Source organism: Phalacrocorax aristotelis, chromosome 5, assembly GCF_949628215.1.
Source record: "Phalacrocorax aristotelis chromosome 5, bGulAri2.1, whole genome shotgun sequence".
Lineage (NCBI taxonomy): Eukaryota > Metazoa > Chordata > Aves > Suliformes > Phalacrocoracidae > Phalacrocorax > Phalacrocorax aristotelis.
Window position 1 is genome coordinate 10383228 of NC_134280.1, and position 20745 is coordinate 10403972.

A 20745-nucleotide genomic window follows, 5' to 3' on the forward strand; every position below is an offset into this window, starting at 1 on the left:
TTAAATATGGATCCAAATAGTAAAGCTAGTCACTTATGTATAAATCAGTACAGACTAGGAAGAGCAAACCCACATCTACTTAAAAATATATTCTGCAGCCACAATATAAGGTAGCCAGGAAGAAAATATGTCCAGAACATAAATTACACTGAGTTTCTGTAAGAAACTTTCATCTGCTTAATATTCAGCCTTGAACTGACTTCCCCTGGGCTTTTGTACCAAAAGCCTTTCTTGCTGAGGATGGTTCAGTTTATTTTTAAAATGCAGCTGATGGAGATCAGAGTTATCCTTTCAACTTAATAAACCAGTGGCCAGACGTGTTACCTGGCCTGTGAAAGTCTGGACAGGATCATGTCATTCATTCATATTCTGAAGTTCTGGCAAAAAAAAATTTTAATTCTCATCCTGGTGATCCATACAACCTCTGCAGGACAGCAATTACAGATGGTGAAAAATGACTTTTGTTTTATCTCTAACATCATTAGCTTTAAAAAAAAATGTTATACGCAATAAACACTTTGAAATTAATATAATAATAGATCTGCAGTTCAATCTGCATTACAGCAAGGTATCACAGGCTGAACCTCATGCAGCTTGTAATCATCCAGATTTCTAAGAGGAGGGTGGTTACTGGCAAAGCAATCTGCTGTAAATTCCTGTACCGTGTGTGCCATCTGCTGGTCAAGAAGGATCTAAAGGGTGCTGCATTTCAGCCTGCAGGAATCACTCCTTGGAAGAGGATGCAGAGCCAAAGAGCAGGAGGACACTAGAAGAGGAGGTCATGGTACCTATCCTTGGAATCGAGGAGCAGCTGGGAGCTCCCGCTGGCCAGCTGGAAAGCACGACCTAATCAAGCTCCAAGAAACCGTGCCCTGGAAATTATGGGCTTCCAGGTCTGGCCCACTCGCTAGCACTGCCAGGCTGGTGAAGATCCAGGGGCTTTCCATGTTCTTTGTACCCATCAGGAGGAACAGACAGCAGACCAGGTGGCTACCGAAGGTGCAGGACCCCACCGAAGGCACAGCTGTGTCCTTTATCCCCAGGGTGGGTGCTGGGGATTTTGCAAGCCTGATAGTTTCACCAGCTTTAGTGCTGGACGTCGGCATGAAAGTTTGCACCGCTGTGTGCTGCATCCCTGGGGGAGCCAGCGGGGCTAGCAGCCGGTGGGGACCACCGCCTCCAGCGGCCGCCCGCAGCCTGGCAGCGCTGTGCGGCACACAGCGGCGTCTCCAGCCCCTCCGGCCTGCACACGAGAGGACGCACAGGGTGTCCCCAAAACCACCTCTCCCGCAGGTTGCTAAATTTGGAACCGCACAGGCAGATGCCCGGGAACGCTTCCTTCTCCCGTTGGAGTTAAACAGCTGTACCCGTGAGGGAAACCGGTACTGCGGGGCGGAGATGGGTAAAACCTGAGGTAAAGAGGAGGCTTTCCGCCCTCGTTCGCTGAGGTGCAGCGGGCGGGCGACAACGGGGACAGGGCACCCAGGATGGCCCCCCCCAGCCCTCTCCGGGGAGGCGAGCCCGGGGCGAGGCGGGGAGCCGCCCGCTGCCTCCCGGTGAGGCGGGGCGGGGCGAGGCGCGGGTCCCGCCCGCTGAGGCGAGGCGAGCCGCGGCGCGGCGCTGGCACCGCCGGGCCGCCGGAGGCCGCTGCGGGCCGCCCGTCAGGCCTCGCGGGGCGGCGGGGGAAGGAAGGTCCGGCCGGGCCCGGAGGCGCCGTCCCCACGTGTGGCGGGGAGACCGGAGGAGGAGGATGTCGGTGTCGGTGGCCGCGGCCAACCTGCCCATGCGGCTGCTCCGCAGGAAGATCCACAAGCGCAACCTGAAGCTGCGGCAGCGCAACCTGAAGCTGCGGGCGGCCGAGGGGGCAGGTACGGCGGGGCCGGGGGCGGCCGGGCGGGCGGCGCTGCCGAGCTGAGCCTCGGCTGAGCGCTTGCGGAGCCTCCGGTGACTTTGGGGTTTTTCCCCTTTCTCTCCCTGAAACGCGCCTCGGCGCCAGCGCCAGGGGAGGCGGCATCGCAGGGACCCCCGGAGGAGGTGGAGGAGGTGGCGGCGGCCCCTGAGGGAGAAGCGGCCGCGGAGGCTGTGGAGGCTGCCGGGCCGCGCGGCGGGGAGGAGAAGAGGAGGAAGAAGAAAAAGAGGAAAGCGGCGGCTGATGCGGGAAGCGGTACGTTGTCTTAACGCATACGGCTTGTCTCGCGGGGCTGAGTTGCTCTTGGGGACCCCAGGAAGCGCCTGCGTTCGTTTCCCGCCCAGCCGGAGAGGCTTTGTCGGCTGCACCGTGCGAAGTACCAACTAGCCTGGGTCGGGCTGGCTTTAAAGCCCTGGAGGTCTTCGGTATTATCTGCTTGCTTGTTCCAGCCGTAACGTTTGAACTCTAATATGTTCCAAACCGATAGCAACCAATTTAATTGCTGCATTGGATTCTGCTTGGTAACACGAAGTTTGGATGCTTTGCTTGTTTATTATGCAAATGTATTTATTGTTTTTCGAAGTAGATCTTTGACAGACGGATGCTTTCTGTGCTTGAATGTCCAGCCAGTACGGCTTTTTAGCAATGCATCCTGCCTTTGGCAACATCTGTATATTAGGAAACTAAACTATACTGGGAAACTATCCCAAAAATTGCATCTTGAAAATATTGCTAGCCTTTTGTATAGTTTTGTACATACACACACATGCCCATATCTATACCTTTATATATATATATATTTGGAATTTGTGCTCTTATAAGTGTTTGACCTTTCTGACGCTTCTCACAGTTGTGCAAATAAAGAGGTGTTTTCATGCAGCTCTCTGAGGATTCAGGTAGCTAAAGCAGAACAGGTATGAAATCTCACACGACCTGAGCGCAAACTGCGTTGGAAACTTGATGTCTGCATTACAGATAGGAAAGAATTTTGTAACTTTTTCCACGTTTCCAGAGAAAATTTTGTATAGTACACATTAAGCTTCACTGTTTTACTGTGTGAAGTGGATCGGTGCAAGGAACTTCTGAATTTTTTGGTCTCTGCCTTAGAAATTTCCATAGAAACCTTGCTTCCCCTTCTGCCCCCCTCCCATCCTGTGAAAAAAGCATGGCACTCGTAAGCAGATTACACACTAAAGCAGTTCACTCTGTGGAACAGCTTCTAATGGTGAACATATCCTTGGTGTCTCTAAGTGACTTGTCTTCTGTAAAATAACACTCTAGACACAGAAACTAAAAAGGTGAAAACTGAAGAAAATGAGCCTGTCAAGGCAGAAAATGAAGATAAGCAGGACTCTGGAGAGAAAGAAGTGGAAGAAGAGGAGGAGGATGAAGTGCCCAGTTTACCACTAGGTGTAACAGGTACCTTGCGTCCTCTGTTTTCATACGTGTGCAAAAAGCTAAGGTCTAACGCTTTCATCCAGAGCAAGTTGCAGTTTTCAGGTTAACTTTATGAGTCAGCTGTTTGACATGACACCAGCAACTGTACAGGCATTACCCAGTTACTGTTCTTTGAAATTTGCATTATACACACACTCCTAGTAGTCTTAAAATTACTAGAGAAAATGTGTTTTAACACACTCATATGTTTAACTGTAGAGGAAAAGTCAGTGAAGAGCAAGATGGAGGCGTACGGCTAGTAAATTTGGCAGGAGAAGCAGTGCATTCATGTTGATTTTTTACAGCTCTGCAGTATTCTAGGAACCCATTAATACAGATTATTTTGTCAATGTCTTTGTATCTTATGGTAGAAAGGAGTAAGAGAAAGTCCTTTGTTTTTTGTTTTTTTTTTTTCATCTGAGTCAATTTTAACTGGGTAGGCTCAGGACAGATGGAATTGAAGAAATAAGTTTGAATATTTCTTATTTCCCCCTCATTTCAGGTGCTTTTGAAGACAATTCTTTTACTTCCCTGGCTGGTGTTGTCAGTGAGAATACACTGAAAGGCATAAATGACATGGGGTTTACACATATGACTGAAATTCAGCATAAAAGTATTAAGCCGCTTCTGGAAGGCAGGTAAGAAATACATCTTTTTAATTGCTATATTGACCCCAAATGTTGTGTAAATTTGGCTAGCAAGCTAAACACATGAAATGTGACTTTCAGCAGCTAAACTTTTTTCTAGATACGTTCTCATGTTATATATATTTTGCTTATAGACATTAATGCATGTTAACAAAGTACACCTGTGTGTACGAATACTTAGGGTAAGCTCATGCAGACTGCTTTGCGCTTGGTTTTGAAAGCGGGGAAGTTTGTTTTTGCTAGTCTTGCTGTCAGCGTGTCTTGAAGACACTGTCTCACACTGTCACTAGAGACACAGTGACCAATTCCTGTGGACCGCTTCTGCCACCGAGTGCTTAATACCAATTACTGGTTACCTTTAAGCCATGTTATGTTTTCACATTGTCAGCGTTGTTTGAAATAGGATTGTTCTTTTCTCTGTAAGATCAACTAAATACTTCTTTTTTTAACTTCGCTGCATACAGGGATATTTTAGCAGCTGCAAAAACAGGCAGTGGCAAAACACTTGCCTTTCTTATTCCTGCAGTAGAGCTCATCTACAAGCTGAAATTCATGCCTAGAAATGGTAAGGCTCTTCATTCCACAGTTAAATTTTACTGTGGCGCAGCCATTTAGGGACGTGGCTAGGAGGGGGTTGGACGAGTTGTAACTTTTTCTTGTCTGATTGTTGTATTTTTTAGGAACGGGTGTTATTATTCTTTCTCCTACTCGAGAGCTTGCTATGCAAACCTATGGGGTTCTTAAAGAACTTATGAATCATCATGTTCACACCTATGGTCTGATAATGGGGGGCAGTAACAGATCAGCAGAAGCACAGAAACTTGGAAATGGAATCAACATAATTGTAGCAACACCAGGAAGACTGCTGGATCATATGCAGGTAGATAAAACATTGATGTGTAATCTGCTTTATTAAAACATAATAAAACTTCTGTCCCTATCTGACTCTGAATTTGTTAATCTTCTAGAACACTCCAGGTTTCATGTATAAGAACTTGCAGTGTTTGGTAATTGATGAGGCAGATCGTATCTTGGAGGTTGGATTTGAGGAAGAAATGAAACAGATCATAAAACTTCTACCAAGTAAGAAAGAAAGAAAGAAAAATCTGTCTTTCGTGGAAATCACTTGACTAACATTATGTCTTCTTTATGACTCAGTTATTGTAAGAGAAGTTTTTAATTTTAATAGTTCTGTGAATGCACTTCAGAGTGATTGTCTTACTCTGTCCTCTTTTTTTCTGATAGCTAGTACATAGTACTCTATTTAACATCAATTTTCTGTAGGACAGAGTGTTCTTATGCACTTTAGGGATAAGATTCTGTTCATGTAAGATCCTTTAACATCTACATTCCCTTGTTCATTTTCCTCTGCCAATTTATTTCCTACAATTCAGTATTTCCTAGTAAGGCTTAAATATAAGGACAAGGGTCTTTTGACTTGCAGTTCAAATTTTCTTCATACATCCAAGAACAGTATCTTAAGGAAGTTTAAGTATTTACCTTAAAATTTTCCTTTCCTAATTTTTCATTTAGTTATTACTTGTAATAGATGCATTAAGCATGTTCCCAGCATCAGTAAGGCTTTCCCTTTAACTTTCGAAATACAGGAAAAAAAAAAAAACAACCCATGGAGATAGTATATAAAAAAATCAATGATAAATACTTTGAGGTTCCACATCTTAAATATTAATTCTGATATGCATGTTTAAAATGCAGATACATATATCTGATCAATAACATTCTGTGAAGAATATTAATGAATAGTGCTAAAAATGGAAGGGGAAGGGTGGGAAAATAACATGTTCTTCATGAAGTGGAAAATGATAGAAGAAATTTTTACATTGCATGAGTTTAATTTGGTTTTGTCCCATTTAGGAGTGAAATAGTATTTTTAAATGGACATTTCAAAATAGAAAATAAAGTAAAAAACGGTGACGCTGGTTGTTTGGCAAGAACAATTGCTACTGTTCTTGCAGGTGTGAAATGGAGCAGGCTAGGTCTGCATTTTCCATGTGCTCATATAACAAGAAAATGTTACAGGATCAGGATGTGTATTTGAGCTGAGGTGAGAGGCAGGAGATTTCCTACAGCTGCTCTAAGTCCCTTCAAGTCACTGAGGGTCGGTACAGATGTGCTGCCCCGTGACTGAACAGCATGCACAAACGTGCGTGTTCTAGGCTGACTTTGCAAGATGAACAGTAACAATGCACTTTAGGTTTGGTAAATTTTTTCTTGCACAATCCCTAGCGTGATTCCTTTTGCTAAAGGAAAAACATCTTAATATTCATGGGAATTAAATAAATTTATAGTTAGAATTACAAGGTTGGTCTCTATTTAAATCATTGTTTTGCATCTAAATTGGAGTGCAAATGATTATTAAGATTTTCCCAGAGAAAAGGAATATTGTGTTTTGATAGCTGTTAGGCTGCCCCCACACCCAAAATCCTAAGTAAACATCCTGTATAATCCATCATACAGCTACACCTGCCTTTCCTTGTCAGTAGCAGTATGTTTGAGTTAGAATTCAACTGAAAAAATGTAGAAGGCTTGCTTAGTGAAGTTTGCAACTAGAAATTTTATGGACTTGCTATCTGAATCCTCCTTTAAAATATAAGGTTTATCTTTTAAAAATAAATATTTTTTCAGAGCGCAGACAGACGATGCTTTTTTCTGCTACACAAACCAGAAAGGTTGAAGATCTGGCAAAGATATCTCTGAAGAAAGAGCCACTATACGTTGGGGTTGATGATAACAAGGAGACAGCAACAGTAGATGGTCTTGAACAGGTAAAATGTTACTAAAAGGGGTATGATCTGTGAATGTACCAAGTCCTGTCTTAAAAGGTGTTCAACATCCTAATGGGCAAAAGATATCAGTTGCCTACGGGGCTTTATTCAGTCTGCTAACTATCGTTAAGTTATATGCATCTGGTCAAATTTTGCAGGACAGATGATATAAAACCTCGTGAAATAGTAATAGAGTTACTTACACTTGTCTATTCCTGTCTACATAATGTACCTAAGCTCCAGTTGTCTTTCTAACTGTATTTTCCAGTTTACTGACTAGAGATACACATACTTTAGATTTCATTGTCGCTCCTTCAGATAACAGCTAAAGGGAGTTGCACAGCAGTTTCTGTGTTTGTGCAGTTGACATGATGTGTTGTCACAGAATTACCAGTAGCTATGTATTACCCTGAAAGAGTAAATGAGTAGCAAGAATTCTGTAAAATAAAATTCTCGAAATCGTAAAAAAGTGTTAAGAACCCTATGTAGCTTTTTCATGCCTAACGTCAGTAATTCAAAGTTCTTGAAATGTATTTTTATTGTATAAACTCATTACTTTTCACTGAACTTATATTAGTTTAGAGAAGTAGTTAAAAATTACTTCATATTTCAAATTAGTACAGTAAGTTTCTTGTCAAGTTCATCACCTTTAGGAGTTTCATATACTGAGGTGAGGGACAGACAGTAAATTGAATGGTTTGGCCCAATAAAGCTGGAAAAATAACTATTTGGCATATTTATTTCACAACATAACACTTCCCTGATTTGTGTTGCTGAAACAAAAATTTGTTCTGTACTACTTTATTTAACAATATTTAAAAATTTTCCAGGGGTATGTAGTGTGTCCATCTGAAAAAAGATTCCTTTTGCTCTTCACATTCCTCAAGAAGAACCGGAAGAAGAAATTAATGGTATTTTTTTCTTCATGTATGTCAGTGAAGTACCACTATGAGTTACTCAACTATATTGATCTGCCTGTTTTGGCCATTCATGTAAGTAATCCGATAGTACCTGTAAGTTGTTACTGACCTTGTGTTTGCCTTGTTTGTTTCAGTCTGGTTTCTAATAAACAGATATCCTGCTCACAAAACTGATGACGGTCTTGATTAGCCTGTAGAAGAAGGAGATAAAACAAAGACTATGTAATAACAGCACTTCAACTTTGTTAATCTTGTGATTTTTCCAGACCAGGGTTGAACACTGATATTAGTTTATGCTCTGTGTGCAGAGAGCTTTCTGTTTTCTTCCAAGGGGTTGTCTTTCTTAAGCACTAAAACTCAATTTGTGGAGCAAAGCTAATGTCAGAGGAATCCAAATGCTCTGGTCCCTGGAGTGTGTTGGGTGCTTTTTCTAAGGCCAGGGTGATGTTTGGTTTTACTATGTCAATTCTTACCATTTGGATAAGTATTTTCAATTTTTATCAGAACCACAAAATGCATAGTTCAGGAGAAAGGATTGTCTGAAAGTTTATGAAGAGTTATAACTGACCACAAATGTCCTTTGTTATTTTGTTCTTCAGGGGATGTTTTTGCTATACTTTGATAGAACTGTTACAGCTTTGGGTTTGTGGTTTTTAGTTGTTTGGGGGTTTTTTGAACCTGTAATCTATCTAACATATTGCTAGACTTGCAAATGACCTTCTTCTGAACTTCAGGCATTCACGCAGCCCTCCTGAAAGCAATGTCTATGCAACTAAGTTTTTACTACTTTAGAAGTTAGAGTATAACCCCTGAGAGGTACCATTTCACGTAGCCCTGTGCTGTTCACTGTGGTAGCATTGCTCCTCCACTGTGAAAGAGTCCTGCTTGGTCTGTACAAGTGCTTAACATGGAAAGATCCCCCAAATTATTTTGTATTTCGGCAGTGATATTATATATGAAATGGGAAATTAGATTTAAGCTTACAAGTTGGCAGATTTATGGTTTTTAGTTGATATTTCATCCTTAATGTGTGTATTTCCTTTCAGGGAAAGCAGAAACAAACCAAACGTACTACGACATTTTTCCAGTTCTGTAATGCAGAATCTGGAATACTGTTGTGCACTGATGTGGCTGCCAGAGGATTGGATATTCCTGAAGTTGACTGGATTGTGCAGTATGACCCTCCAGATGATCCAAAAGTAAGTTAAGGAAATGGAGAAACTTCACAGCAGCAAACCAATCCTAGCTACAAACATAGCTGCAGAGAATAGCTGAAACTGCCACTTCACAGAGAGGTCAGGATTCAGGCACGTTGATATCTAGCTGCTGATTTCTTCCCCTCGCCAGCACCTTTTAGGAGTTGCTTTTTAAAACAATTCTTTGTGCTCTTAAATTAATTTAAAAACTAATCAGCTAAACAACAAAACGCTTCTCAGGAGTTTGAGTTTATATATACATCCCTGAGTCTCCCAACAGCTTTTCCAGTGGATTTTGTTCTTTTAAACCAGTATTCTTACTTGAATAAAAACAAACGAAACTCAAAAAACTCAGAATTCTGTTTTGACAAATTTACAGAGCAAATATACCAACAGCAAAGTTTAATTTTCAGTTACAGCAGACTAAGATTTTTTATTTTAATCAGTAAAAGGTAAAATACTTTTAGTCAAGGTTCTGTCTTAGCCTAATGATGCTTTGCATCTTCAGCACTTGGTTTCCCTCATCCATGTGTCGATGCTAGGAAAAAGTCTTAAAAATTAACAGATGATGCATTACATTCTATTAATGTTAAACTGGGGGGGGGGGTTGTGAAGCTGTTTGACTATTACATGTTTGAAAGACTGATCTGACTTGCTGTTTCTTATTCTTTCCAAAAGGAATATATTCATCGTGTTGGTAGAACTGCCAGAGGCATAAATGGTAGAGGACACGCTCTGCTCATTTTACGACCAGAAGAACTGGGCTTTCTTCGTTACCTAAAGCAAGCCAGGGTAAACTGTCTTGATTTTTTTTTTTACTGTGCAACTGTTTTTTTAAAGGCAAAAACTGTAATGATTACAATTTTTCAAGCAAAAAAACCATTCTGTTGCTTAGGAAATATTTAACTGACCATCTGACTCGAAAGTCAGCAGCGCAAAGGTAAATATTAAGTGTATTTATAGTTACTTTGCAGCTGTGCAACTTGTGTTATTAAAAAATAAATCAATTTCCGATGACCTCTCTGTGGAAGGACACTGGGAGCTTGACCATCCAGGGGAAATTAAAACCCAGACGTAGCTTGTGCATTGTTTTATTTTTCCTGTTCAAAGAGTCAGTTGCGTTTTGTTCAATTCCAAAAGAAGCATAGCCTTCTTCTAAACGTAATCGTTTTGATGTGATAGCACTGTGCATAGCTTCTTGGTTGCTCTTCTTACGGGCTTGTTTACAGTAGTTTTGCTACTTGTAACACAAGTGGTACAGCTGCTAAAGCAAAAGCTGAAGTGGTAAAAGTGTCATACTGAGCATATTTATTACTCTAGCTTAAAGGACATGATAATAGTGGCATATTGATGTAAAAGCACTTAACAGATACAGTTGTGATATTAAAAAAGAATCTGTTATGTAGCAAGTCTTTTTCTGTTTGTCTTAGGTCTTGGACACATTTGCTATTTATACATTATAAATAACTTTGATATTTTATTTCCTTTTTTTTTTAAGGTACCATTAAGTGAATTTGAGTTTTCTTGGTCAAAAATTTCAGACATCCAGTCTCAGGTATGAGATGACTTCATACTACAGCTACTGTGAATATATGTGTAATAATTTACATGGAGGATGTTAGTCCATAACGACTGCAGTTTAAAAATATATATGCTTGCTTGGAAAAGTTCCTGTAGATGAGTACTGTGCAGTAAATCCTCCTGCCATACTGTCCCTTGAGGGCAGGAAAGCAATAAAATGTTTAGAAGTTAAAGATTAATTTTAACACCTAGTACTAAATTGCTGTTATTATACGGTATGAATTTGCTTGTAAGAATTGGTTTTTTGCATTACATCGCAAAACCACTGTGAGACAAACAAACCTGTTTTCAACTTTTGAAGCGAATGTTCTTGTCTAGCGTAGCAAACAGGGTTTCAGTAGCTTTTATTGAATAGTTATGTATGTTCAGATTGGTTGAGAGTAACGTATGTCTTATGAAATGATATACTCAGACTTCAGTGTGCAGAAGGAGATCCAGTACCAACACTCAGAAGTGTTAGTGAAGGCTCCAGGTGTATTTTTAAGTAGCTGGTATAATAAAGCTCACCATCATCTAAACCTGTCTTATGCTTCATTGCTACAAAAATAGCCACAGAGCACAAAGTCGAATGGCATAGATGGTTCTGTAGACGTGACTTTCTATTGTTGTACAGTTTTGTGAATCATTCTTTTAATAAAAGCTCTGTAAAGCTTCTTTGCAGTACTTAAATTGGAAATAGCAAGTACAAGAAACAGTGAAGACAGTCCTTAGAAAAAGATTCCTAGTTACGAATAATTAGGAAGTAGTGGTGTCTCATGTAACTTATTTTTAGTTGCTGAATTAATGTATTTTAAACATCAGGTGAGAAACTTGGATCTAAGGAGTATTGGGAACTTAGATTGCAACAAATAAAATGTCTCATTCTACACTAGTGCATCTGCATTTTTATCTTAGAATTAATACTGCTTAGTTTACAATGCATTTGCACCATAATAGGTAAGACTAAATACAGAACTAAATGGAATGGTATGCTTTAGATGTCTGACTTAAAAGCATACAGTTGCTGTCCATTAATTCTCAGTACACATAGTTTCATGGTGTGGTTGCAGTTGTGTGCTCCTTGATTACCTTTTTTGGGACAACCCAATTAATATTTCTGGAAAATTCCATATTGCTGAGGCTTTGTACTGTAACTCAGCTTCAGGCTTTTTTGTCCCTATATTTGTTTATAAAAGCACTCTGATATATGTATGTGCACTCTACTAACAGGGCAATTTTGCTGAAGTGAAGAGTGAATGTCACTGCAACTCACGCACTAAATAATTTGCTTGAATATAATTTATACAATCGTTACAGCTATAATTGGATGTGTCTTTTGGCTTATGTTCTTTTTTCCCCTCACTAGCTGGAGAAACTGATCGAGAAGAACTACTTCCTTCACAAGTCAGCCCAGGAGGCATACAAAGCTTACATCAGAGCTTATGACTCCCATTCTCTGAAGCAGATCTATGATGTCAATAACTTGGATCTTCCCAAAGTCAGCCTTTCGTTTGGTTTTAAAGTGCCTCCATTTGTTGACCTCAGTATCCTTTTACTCCAGTGTTTCAAAGCTGAATTTCTGCTTTATAAATGTTAAATGCAACTTAGTGAAGTTCCTCTGTCACTTCAAATTCTGATATTTTTTTTTGCCATTAATCACATGAAAGCATCGTGCTCCAAACATGGTTTATCAAAGAAAACGTTTAATTGCCATTTTTGCAGTTTTAGTATTTGCTTACATATATGTTTCAGTGCATGTACATGCTTCAGTTGCTGCAGGGTGGCAGATACTGGAATATTGCATTCACGTTCTAGAGGACTGTTCTCCTCCATGCGGTTATTTTCACTGAAAGGTCCATGCTTAAGTTTAATAATCATGGAATATTGAAATAGAGGGGCAAGAGCACGAAGTAGGAGACTGTAGCTAAATTACTGACAAACTTGCCAGTTTGAATTTGAAGCAGTTGTACTTTGGCCAGCTTAGTTGGACAACTGGAGGAATAAAAGCATTATTTAGAACCACAGGAACAAAGTTCTAGTTTAGTCTCTAGTTAAGCAACTCAACTTTTTGTACAATGCTGTTGTTTTTTTCTCACATGAATAACTCTTACAGTACCTAAAAAAAGCAAGATTTCAAATTATTCCTTTTTAAGTTCTTTAACCAATAAAATTTCAGATGTGAACAGCAACCATGGGAGAAGACTACAGAAAAGAGGTGGAGGTGGGGGATTTGGTTACCAGAAATCGAAGAACGTCCACAAAGCTAAAATCTTCAAACACATTAGCAAGAAATCGGACAGTCGGCAGTTTTCTCGCTAATCATACATTCATTAAAATGGGCTGTGGCATTGAAGTAACTACGCTGATCAAAACCATCCGACAGTTACTTTCAATTTAAACTGCTCTTTTCACATTTTTAGGGGTCTTCATGATTTTGTTTCTGGCAACATCTTTTATCTTTCAGTTCCGGAAGATTCTTTCTTTGGAAAAGATTGTTGCTGTAAGGAAGAAGATATTTGGATATAATTAAATTAATACTACAGAGGTTTTATTAAGGAGGAAAAAATACTTCTAGGCTTTATAGAAGAATTTGCTTTACATTTACCTTTTCCTCTGCACACCTCTGAAAATGCTAGAGTAAAGGCAAGGACAGCTTACAGTGTGAGATCGAAAAAAAAGGTTTGCTCATGGGAATCAGTGCAAGGGCGTTTAGTGCTACAGAACTCTCTGTCCATCAAATATGCTGAAGAATATAGGAAGATTCCTTTAGAACATAACATACTTATGAATAGTTAAGGCAATATGAGATTGTGATTCATTTCAGTCACGCTGTCTGTATAACAGGTAGAGTGTCCAAGATCAAAAAAAAAAAAAAATTCTTATACCACATCTGGGACACGCTTAATACTGTTTCTTTTAATGTTGTGATAAAATGGTAACGTTCTATTGAAATGTTTGGTTTTCCTTTATGTTCTCTTTGAATTTATCCATCTGGTAATGTCTGGTGTACTCTTATGAATTCGCAAAGGAATTAAGAAAAGACTACATAAATTGAAGCACTCAGCCCAGGTGTTTTTTAAAATGCTCCATAACTCTGATGCAGTGAGAATGTTTGCAGTTGTATCTTGTAAATTACAAAAGTGAAAAGCTTTTTAGTCTTACTTTATCAGATCATTGATGGGCAGAGGCAAAGATACAGCGACAGGATTGAGGGCGTGGACGGACTCAGTAAGGAAAAAAGTGAAATGGGGTATAAATATACAAGAATGTGTGTTGGTTTGTTTGGGTTTTTTTTGAGGGAGAAATGTAAAAGACTGGAATGGAGGAGGGTGGAATACATGTTGCAAACAGAACAAACACGGAGACTAAAAAGAGGATACACAAGTTGGGCAAAAGTAGCGTAACTATGTTATGTGTATTTTTTAGATCTCTACCATTGTAGAAGTAGATAACTCTCCTTAGGAAGCTACGATGGTGGTGGGCAACAGTATTTCAAAAAAGTACGTCACCAGCATACAGGTGAAGGGTTCTTTCTACACCTGCAAGCTGTGCAGTAACAGTATAGGAATTAACTTACATTATAGTGAAATTGAGGGACTCATTAGACAAACTGCAAAAAGTAATTACTCAGGAAGATATGTAAGCAAAGCTGCAGTAAACCACCGAAAAAGTCAGGGTGTGGTTATGTGGGCGCAAGCAGTGTAAATGAAGTAGTGTGGAGTGTTTGTCTGGAACAGGAAAAAAGCTGAGCTGATGGCCACAGCCAGTGACCACCTGTCTGACCGTGTGCTGCATACACCCAGAACTGGTTGGGCCTAAAAGCACATCAGAATTCTTGCCACTTCTCTGTGTAGGCAAAAATCTGCTTCACAGAGAACTGCTTTTTTTCTGTCACTCGTTCTGGGAACAGAAGGCTGACTGCCTTCCCAGCAGCTAGACAACTTCCAGCTCCATCTAATTTTTTCTTTGACAGTGCCTCAATTCTTCCACTTTCTGAAGTCTGACACAAAGACAACTAAAAAGTAGGGGTTTGGCATGAGTCTGCACAACTCGTTTCTGGTATTTGGTGTGCATTTTCTTACATACCCTAATAGAAAGGAATCTTTGAAGTAATCTCATCTAGGAGATGAAAAGACTGGATGGTTTTGCTATAAAGTAGTACCAGCTTACACTGAAGAAAAAGCTAACACTGTAACTTAAACACTATAAATGTATAATGGCTGCACAGTCTGAAGTAGCTACAGAGCCTGCTATTTCACACTAATTTCCTGATGAAGTAGAAGAGACATTCCTGAGCCGAGACTTAAGTGGGTATTGAAAGAGAAGGGCTTCAGCTTCCTGGCTTGTGCAGGTGCAGTTACCTTTCTCTTTGTTTATGAAATCATAAATGAAAACTAGTTTCCAATGAAATATCTCTGTCTATCAGGCAGCATCTTCTCTGCTGTGGTATTGCAAGAAGTTTAAAAGATTGTCAGATTGGAAATCTAACGTTTCCTTTGCAACTTACCCTGTTATCAATCTTGTCAGCAGTTAATAGACCTCAGCCATCGGACTCTCAAGGCTTGTCTCATAACAATGACTGATAGGTTGGGGACTAATACTGTGTGCCTTGAGAAATTGCCTTCTTTTTCTGAGAACCTTGACAAAGAAATTGGACTCTTTAAACCACTTACGGGGGTGATCAAAACTGTCCTGCTTGAACTGGAAGGTTTTTTGACAGTTCTTGGAACAGGCCTGTAAAGGAGAATTCCATTGCCGAGCTACTGCTCATAATCATGAAAAATCTTGTCACTATCTGAGTTTCCCACACCATAAGGCTGCCGAGTTAGACACAAGCACAAGACCAGTCGGAAAGCATGGCCATTAAATTTTTCAGGGTGAATGTCACAAGTGGAGGGCACATTTACTGACAGTGGAGAGCAAAAATACCTGAGAACTGGGTAAGATATTCTCTACCTAGGTCTGCTGTAAATAAGAGGTATATTTATATTTTAGCAGCAGAAATTAGCCTTTTTGTTTCATGTATGAGTTGGTAACAAGTAAGCTATCAAAGGTTTAGGTACTCTAATGATTTATTTTCAAGCCAATAAGGTGCAGGGGAAGCAAGCTTTCATAGGAACGGTGAAAAAGACTACATGATTAAAAATAAAAAGCCCAAACACATGGGTAGAGGTCCTCAGTTCCTTCCCACTGTGAGGGAAGGCAGGGTGCTGACAGGATACACCACAGGTCTGTGACTGGTGGTTTTAGTTTTACCACAGTCATGTTTAGGGGGCAGTGGTCCAGTTACTTTAGCCCCCCAAAGCTTACAAGGGACTTTGAAGAGATCTAAAAACCTAACGACTAGAAAAGAGCTGGTTATTGGCCCTTCAAAGGTGGGTTGTTCAGTTTGGTTTGTTTTTGTTGGGTTTAGGGTTTTTTTTCCAAGCTGAAAGAAGCCTATAATCAGCTAGCTAGGCATGCAGAATAAAATCTGTCTCTGCTCTCAACTTTTGCTCTACTAGCTTGATTTCCTCGGGATTTTAGCTGCTTGGCTTGACAGGAGAATTCATGCAACTGTTTCCAATGCTTTTGTTTGCTCAAGATTTATAGAAGATGCTGAGCCATGACAATAAGAATCAGCCTTTTGAACTGGAATGCTCTTTGCTTCTAAAAAATTTGCTGGCTTGCATCAAAGTCATAAATATTATAATGTCGCTTGTGTCAAATCTCTTTATTGCACAGCCACGTGGGGAAGAGATTACCTTTTTTTCCTCCTCTTAGCCACCACAATAAACATTTGATGTGGAGTTGCAAGACGAGGTAAAGGAAGGATGCCATTAAGAGAATGGAAGACAAATGGAAAATCAGGGTGCTGTCTAGACACACGTTCACTTTGTCATATCAGGGTCATCCGGCTTAAGAACTGTGTTCACCTTGCAAAAAATACCTGAGCATACTCTACAATAGCAGTACATCTTCACACACTTCTCTAAGCTACAACACTGAAAAACATAACCCTGTACTATTTTTTCCCCTTGGTCAGAATTAAAAAGAAGAAAACCATAGGCTCTGCAAAATCTTGTATAACGGCTTCAAAGCTTCTTCCAAGCGCTTCTTTCTATTTTGGCTGTCATCTGAAGCCATTTGCCTGTGCAGGGCTTTCTGGGCTCCTCTGTGAGAGGCTGCAATCCCCTGTGGATGTTGACAATCACAGGAATGTTAAATGTGTTACTCTGTGTAACTAAGACTAGATGTTCGCTCGCAGGCATTGACAGACCACGTGAATTTGTAGGAGCTATTGCATCTTATAAACTCTGTATAAACGTTCTTGATACGTTGTCACTTATTCTAATTAATAAGGACCCATCTGTATGGGAAGAGAAAACAGACTTGTTTTCAGGTAGCAGAGAAGTTCTACCCAGCATCTTTTTCTAATTGTTATTAGGAAACCTGAGAATGAATTTATGAAATGTACATAGTAACACTAATAACTACAAAATGGAATTTGAGAACATAAACGTAACCATAAAATGATGTTGCATTAAAAAAAAAAAGCAACTTCATTTTTTCATTGAAAGTGTATTCAATGGTATCTTTACTTTCCTCTCTTAATTGTGGCAGAAGAAAAGTTAGCCAAGTGCCATGTACTACTAAAAGAGGAAGTTCATTAATACTAAAAAAAGAATCCTTAACTTTTCCTAAGCCCTAGCTGCAGATGACCTGTAACAAAACTATATGAAGTGCTAAATGATTATTTAAACATTCTATTTTCTACTTCATTGCAAAAGTTTATGAATCTTTTTCTGGTGCTTTGCAAGTATCCGCTACTATAATTTTATGTAAACGCTCCACAATTTTTTGTCCCACTTCCTACATAAATTTAGCAAGGGATTTTTTGTAAATAGGATAGTTAATATTTCAGGTGCAAGCTAATGAATAAGGTATACAGGTTTCAATCATTAAACTCATTCAAATAATTCTTTCTTTGAATATGGGTACGAAACTTGTCTGTTCAAAAGTATTGCACAGAGAAACAAACCATGCACACACATATATTCCAGACGTATTAATGATGAACTCATAAAGGCCTTGGTTTACTCTGTGTTCATTCCACTTTATAATGGCAGTGGAATTAATTAGTAGTAATATGGGGCTCATATGAGGAATGTTTTGTGAATACTTTGTCCAAGGAAAGAGGCCATTTCTACCAAACTTAAGACAAATGTGAAAGAGATGCTGCACGGGTTTGATGCGAGCTAGAATGAGAATCAAAGGCATTTGGCCACTGCAGTTTTCTCAGACAGCAATTAAAACAGAAATCAATGGATGTGGGCCCCTAAATAACTTTGAATCTGGCACTTAAAAATACTAAAATCCACAAGTGGAAAGTCCATGTCTTGTACACAGTCAAAATAATAATTAAGAAAAAAAATCTGGCTCTTCCTCAAGGTTGTTGATGGTAGCAGAAGCCAATAGTCAAGGGCAAGCAAATTAGATTTACTAAACTATAGGTCACTAGTTGAGGGGCTTTTTTATGGGGTTGCTCCAACAGGAGGAAAGCCTAATGTTAGCAAATCTGCTACTATATAATCCCCTCTGTATTAATGCGTTGGCCTTAGCTGCGCTAGGGCTTGTTATCTGTAAATGTGCATGCACACACCTCTGTGGCAAACCCAGTTCATGCAGGTATACAGATCTTTGCTGACTACCCCTTGTGTCTGAAAACCTTGTGCTTGGTGGTTTGCATCCTCATAGGTTACATAAAACATAACTGAATGGAAATTATTCTGTCAAAGATTTGGTCATTATTATTAATAAAATTAATACTAGCTAGCATTTATGTGACATCTAGATTCACCATCACATTTTCAATCATAAAAATATGAAACCAGCTGTCAAGGGCTTTTGAAGGTTTATTTTTGCCTTGATCTGAATTTTTTCTAGATATTTATTGAATTGCAGGATTTATGTAACTGGGTCTTCTGAAAACTGTATAATAAAGGAGGCTGGTTTTCTGTTAAAGAGCTAGCAGAGAAGGCAGGATGGAATAAAAATGCATCTACTAGAAGCTCATAGGACTTCTGTATCTAAAAAAATGGAGTCAAAACAGTCAAGTTCAGTGTAGTCCGTTTATGATGGTCTAAAAATCTGCTTCTCTCTAACAGCTAAAAGGAAACTCCTGAAACATGTAAACTGTATTTAATTTTTATATATTTGTTATAAAAATACAGCACCACTTCACATAATGTCTTGAAATTCTGTTATCTGGATGAATCATCATCCTCCAAAGCTGTTCCTAAGCAGCATGCTGTCCTTGAAAGTGCTTTAAAACAGAGAGCTATAATGAAGCTGGCCTGGGTAGCTGCTGTCTTGTGAAGACAGCTGCTTCTTTAGCACAACTGTACAAAGAGGCGCTTGGACAGGAATTAAAAGGATGCAGGGAGGATTAAGCTAAGTTAAGACCTTCCAGACTGACAGAAAGAAAATAAAATTATGACAAGGCTGAGTCTGAGGAGATTAATTTCAATGCTGGCAGCCAGAAAAGTGAGATTTGCAGGTGGTGTTTGCTAAGGTGATGAGGGCTAGGAAATATGTTTTGCAATTCCTCACCTCTGTCACAAGTCCTTTTCTTCGTGATTCTCAGGTCGCCAGGGAAAAGTGAGAAAAGTTGCAAATGAAGGCGAAAAGGATTTAGACTCATTAGACTCATTAGACTCACTTAGACTCATAAGCAGATTACTATTTTCTACCCTTTTGCATTTTGCCTTCCTCAGACTTCTCAGCCCACAAAGCTCCAAACATCCAGACAGAAAGATGTATTTGTTGTTAATTCCATCATCTTGCTCCAAGTCCTTAGTCACATATTTATTTGCTTTTTTTAAGAGCAATGAAACGGTGGTATCAGTTATCTTTTGAGGATGCACACTGCCATACTTAGTTGAGAGAAGAAACTATGAAGATGCAGACTCTAGTTTCTGAAGTCACTGAAAAGTATCAGTGAATGAAACAAAGGATTTTAATTGTTTTCATTGCACTTCCACATGGCAGTAACTTGTAATACTGCAACTACATAAAAGTAAACTAGGTCCTCCTTTAGTTTCAGTAGAACAAAAGTGTGATTTTGTTTTTTCTCTTTCTTGTTGTTTGGGGTTTTTTTTAATTGTTTCATGCAATATTTACTTGCATTTCTGTAATTTAGAAGGCATGAATACCTGCAAGTCTCCTAATTTTTTAAAATTCCCTCTTCTCTTTTTCAAAGTATACCCTGGTTCCTGAGACACTGAAGTGTGTTGCGATAGCAATCTTTGAGGAGCACTAAGCCTTTGCATTCACAGGACAAGACAGAAGCGGGGTAATTATCAAGAAAAAAATCAATCCTTTTGAGACTTTATTCAAACCTCTGTATTATAGGGCTAGGTTATTTCAGCCAAGGGGGAGGAAAAGGTGGGAGATTTCAATGCATTTGTCGTGTGAACTGGAATGTAACTATCCAGGTATGGCACATAACATACACATAATAAATAGGGGTAGAGGGATGGGACACACGGCTTCTAGGAAAGGATGATTTTGAGATCATCTGGGCTGTTTTAATAGTGGCACACACACAGTCTGCAAGCTACAAATGAAGTATCCTCTCACAAGAAAAAGAAAACCTAATTTCCTGCAGAAGCAGGAACAAACAAATCATATCCCAGCCCATTTGGGCCCCTAAACATGAAACTTCTGCAGTTAGTCTGAGTCTTTAATAGTTGAGTTATTCAAATTGCGACAAGATTCTTTTATCCCTTTATCAAGTTCATAGAATTGGACTGCGAATTGTTGAAACATTTAGAAGTTAAAGGGCTTTTTTTATTTACTTGTTTCCCTTATTGCTTTTAGGTCTGGTGCCTTTTAAAGGAATAAAGCATTGTTCAGTAATTCTTTAGCTGCCATTTTAAAAGTAGCATTCATTAACAAAACGAGACACAAATTAGAATGGAGGGATATAAAGATAAACCATGCAAAGTTGCTTGTGAAGCAGTCACATGCTATCTGCAAACCCTGACAATTTTTTTTACCACTGTCTAATTGTTTCAGATGCTGCTTTAGGCTTAACTTGCAGCGGTATTGTGAAAAGGCTTTTCTTAACAAGCTGTGTCAGATTCTGCCTATTGGAAGCTCAAGTGGCAAAATGCAAGACATTTAGCACTCAGAAGTCCTTCTCCGAATAATAAAAGCTGATGAGTAATGCAGATAGTTTTCTCTTTGCTGCTGGCTTATACTAGAGCACTTGTTAGAGCTGCTATAGGAAAGACCAGGATTTATTTG

General features: G+C 39.5%; 1 protein-coding gene across 1 annotated transcript; it reads left to right on the plus strand.

Moving 5' to 3' along the window:
• Positions 1-1663: 1663 nt before the first annotated feature.
• DDX18 (DEAD-box helicase 18) lies at positions 1664-13518 on the plus strand. The gene is made up of 14 exons (XM_075092915.1): positions 1664-1868; positions 1997-2164; positions 3191-3328; positions 3849-3984; positions 4458-4558; positions 4674-4873; positions 4962-5076; positions 6640-6779; positions 7610-7771; positions 8746-8898; positions 9574-9687; positions 10394-10450; positions 11822-11999; positions 12632-13518. The coding sequence occupies exons 1-14, from the start codon at positions 1751-1753 to the stop codon at positions 12772-12774; spliced, it is 1923 nt and encodes a 640-aa protein (XP_074949016.1). The 5' UTR covers positions 1664-1750; the 3' UTR covers positions 12775-13518.
• The last annotated feature ends 7227 nt before the right edge of the window (positions 13519-20745 follow it).

Excerpts from the sequence above, each read along its gene's own strand:
- DDX18 (XM_075092915.1), top strand. The coding sequence starts at position 1,751 with ATGTCGGTGTCGGTGGCCGCGGCCAACCTGCCCATGCGGCTGCTCCGC. Across the intron at positions 3,329-3,848 it reads TTTACCACTAGGTGTAACAG|GTGCTTTTGAAGACAATTCT; the intron begins GTACCTTGCGTC and ends CCCTCATTTCAG. Across the intron at positions 5,077-6,639 it reads GATCATAAAACTTCTACCAA|AGCGCAGACAGACGATGCTT; the intron begins GTAAGAAAGAAA and ends ATATTTTTTCAG.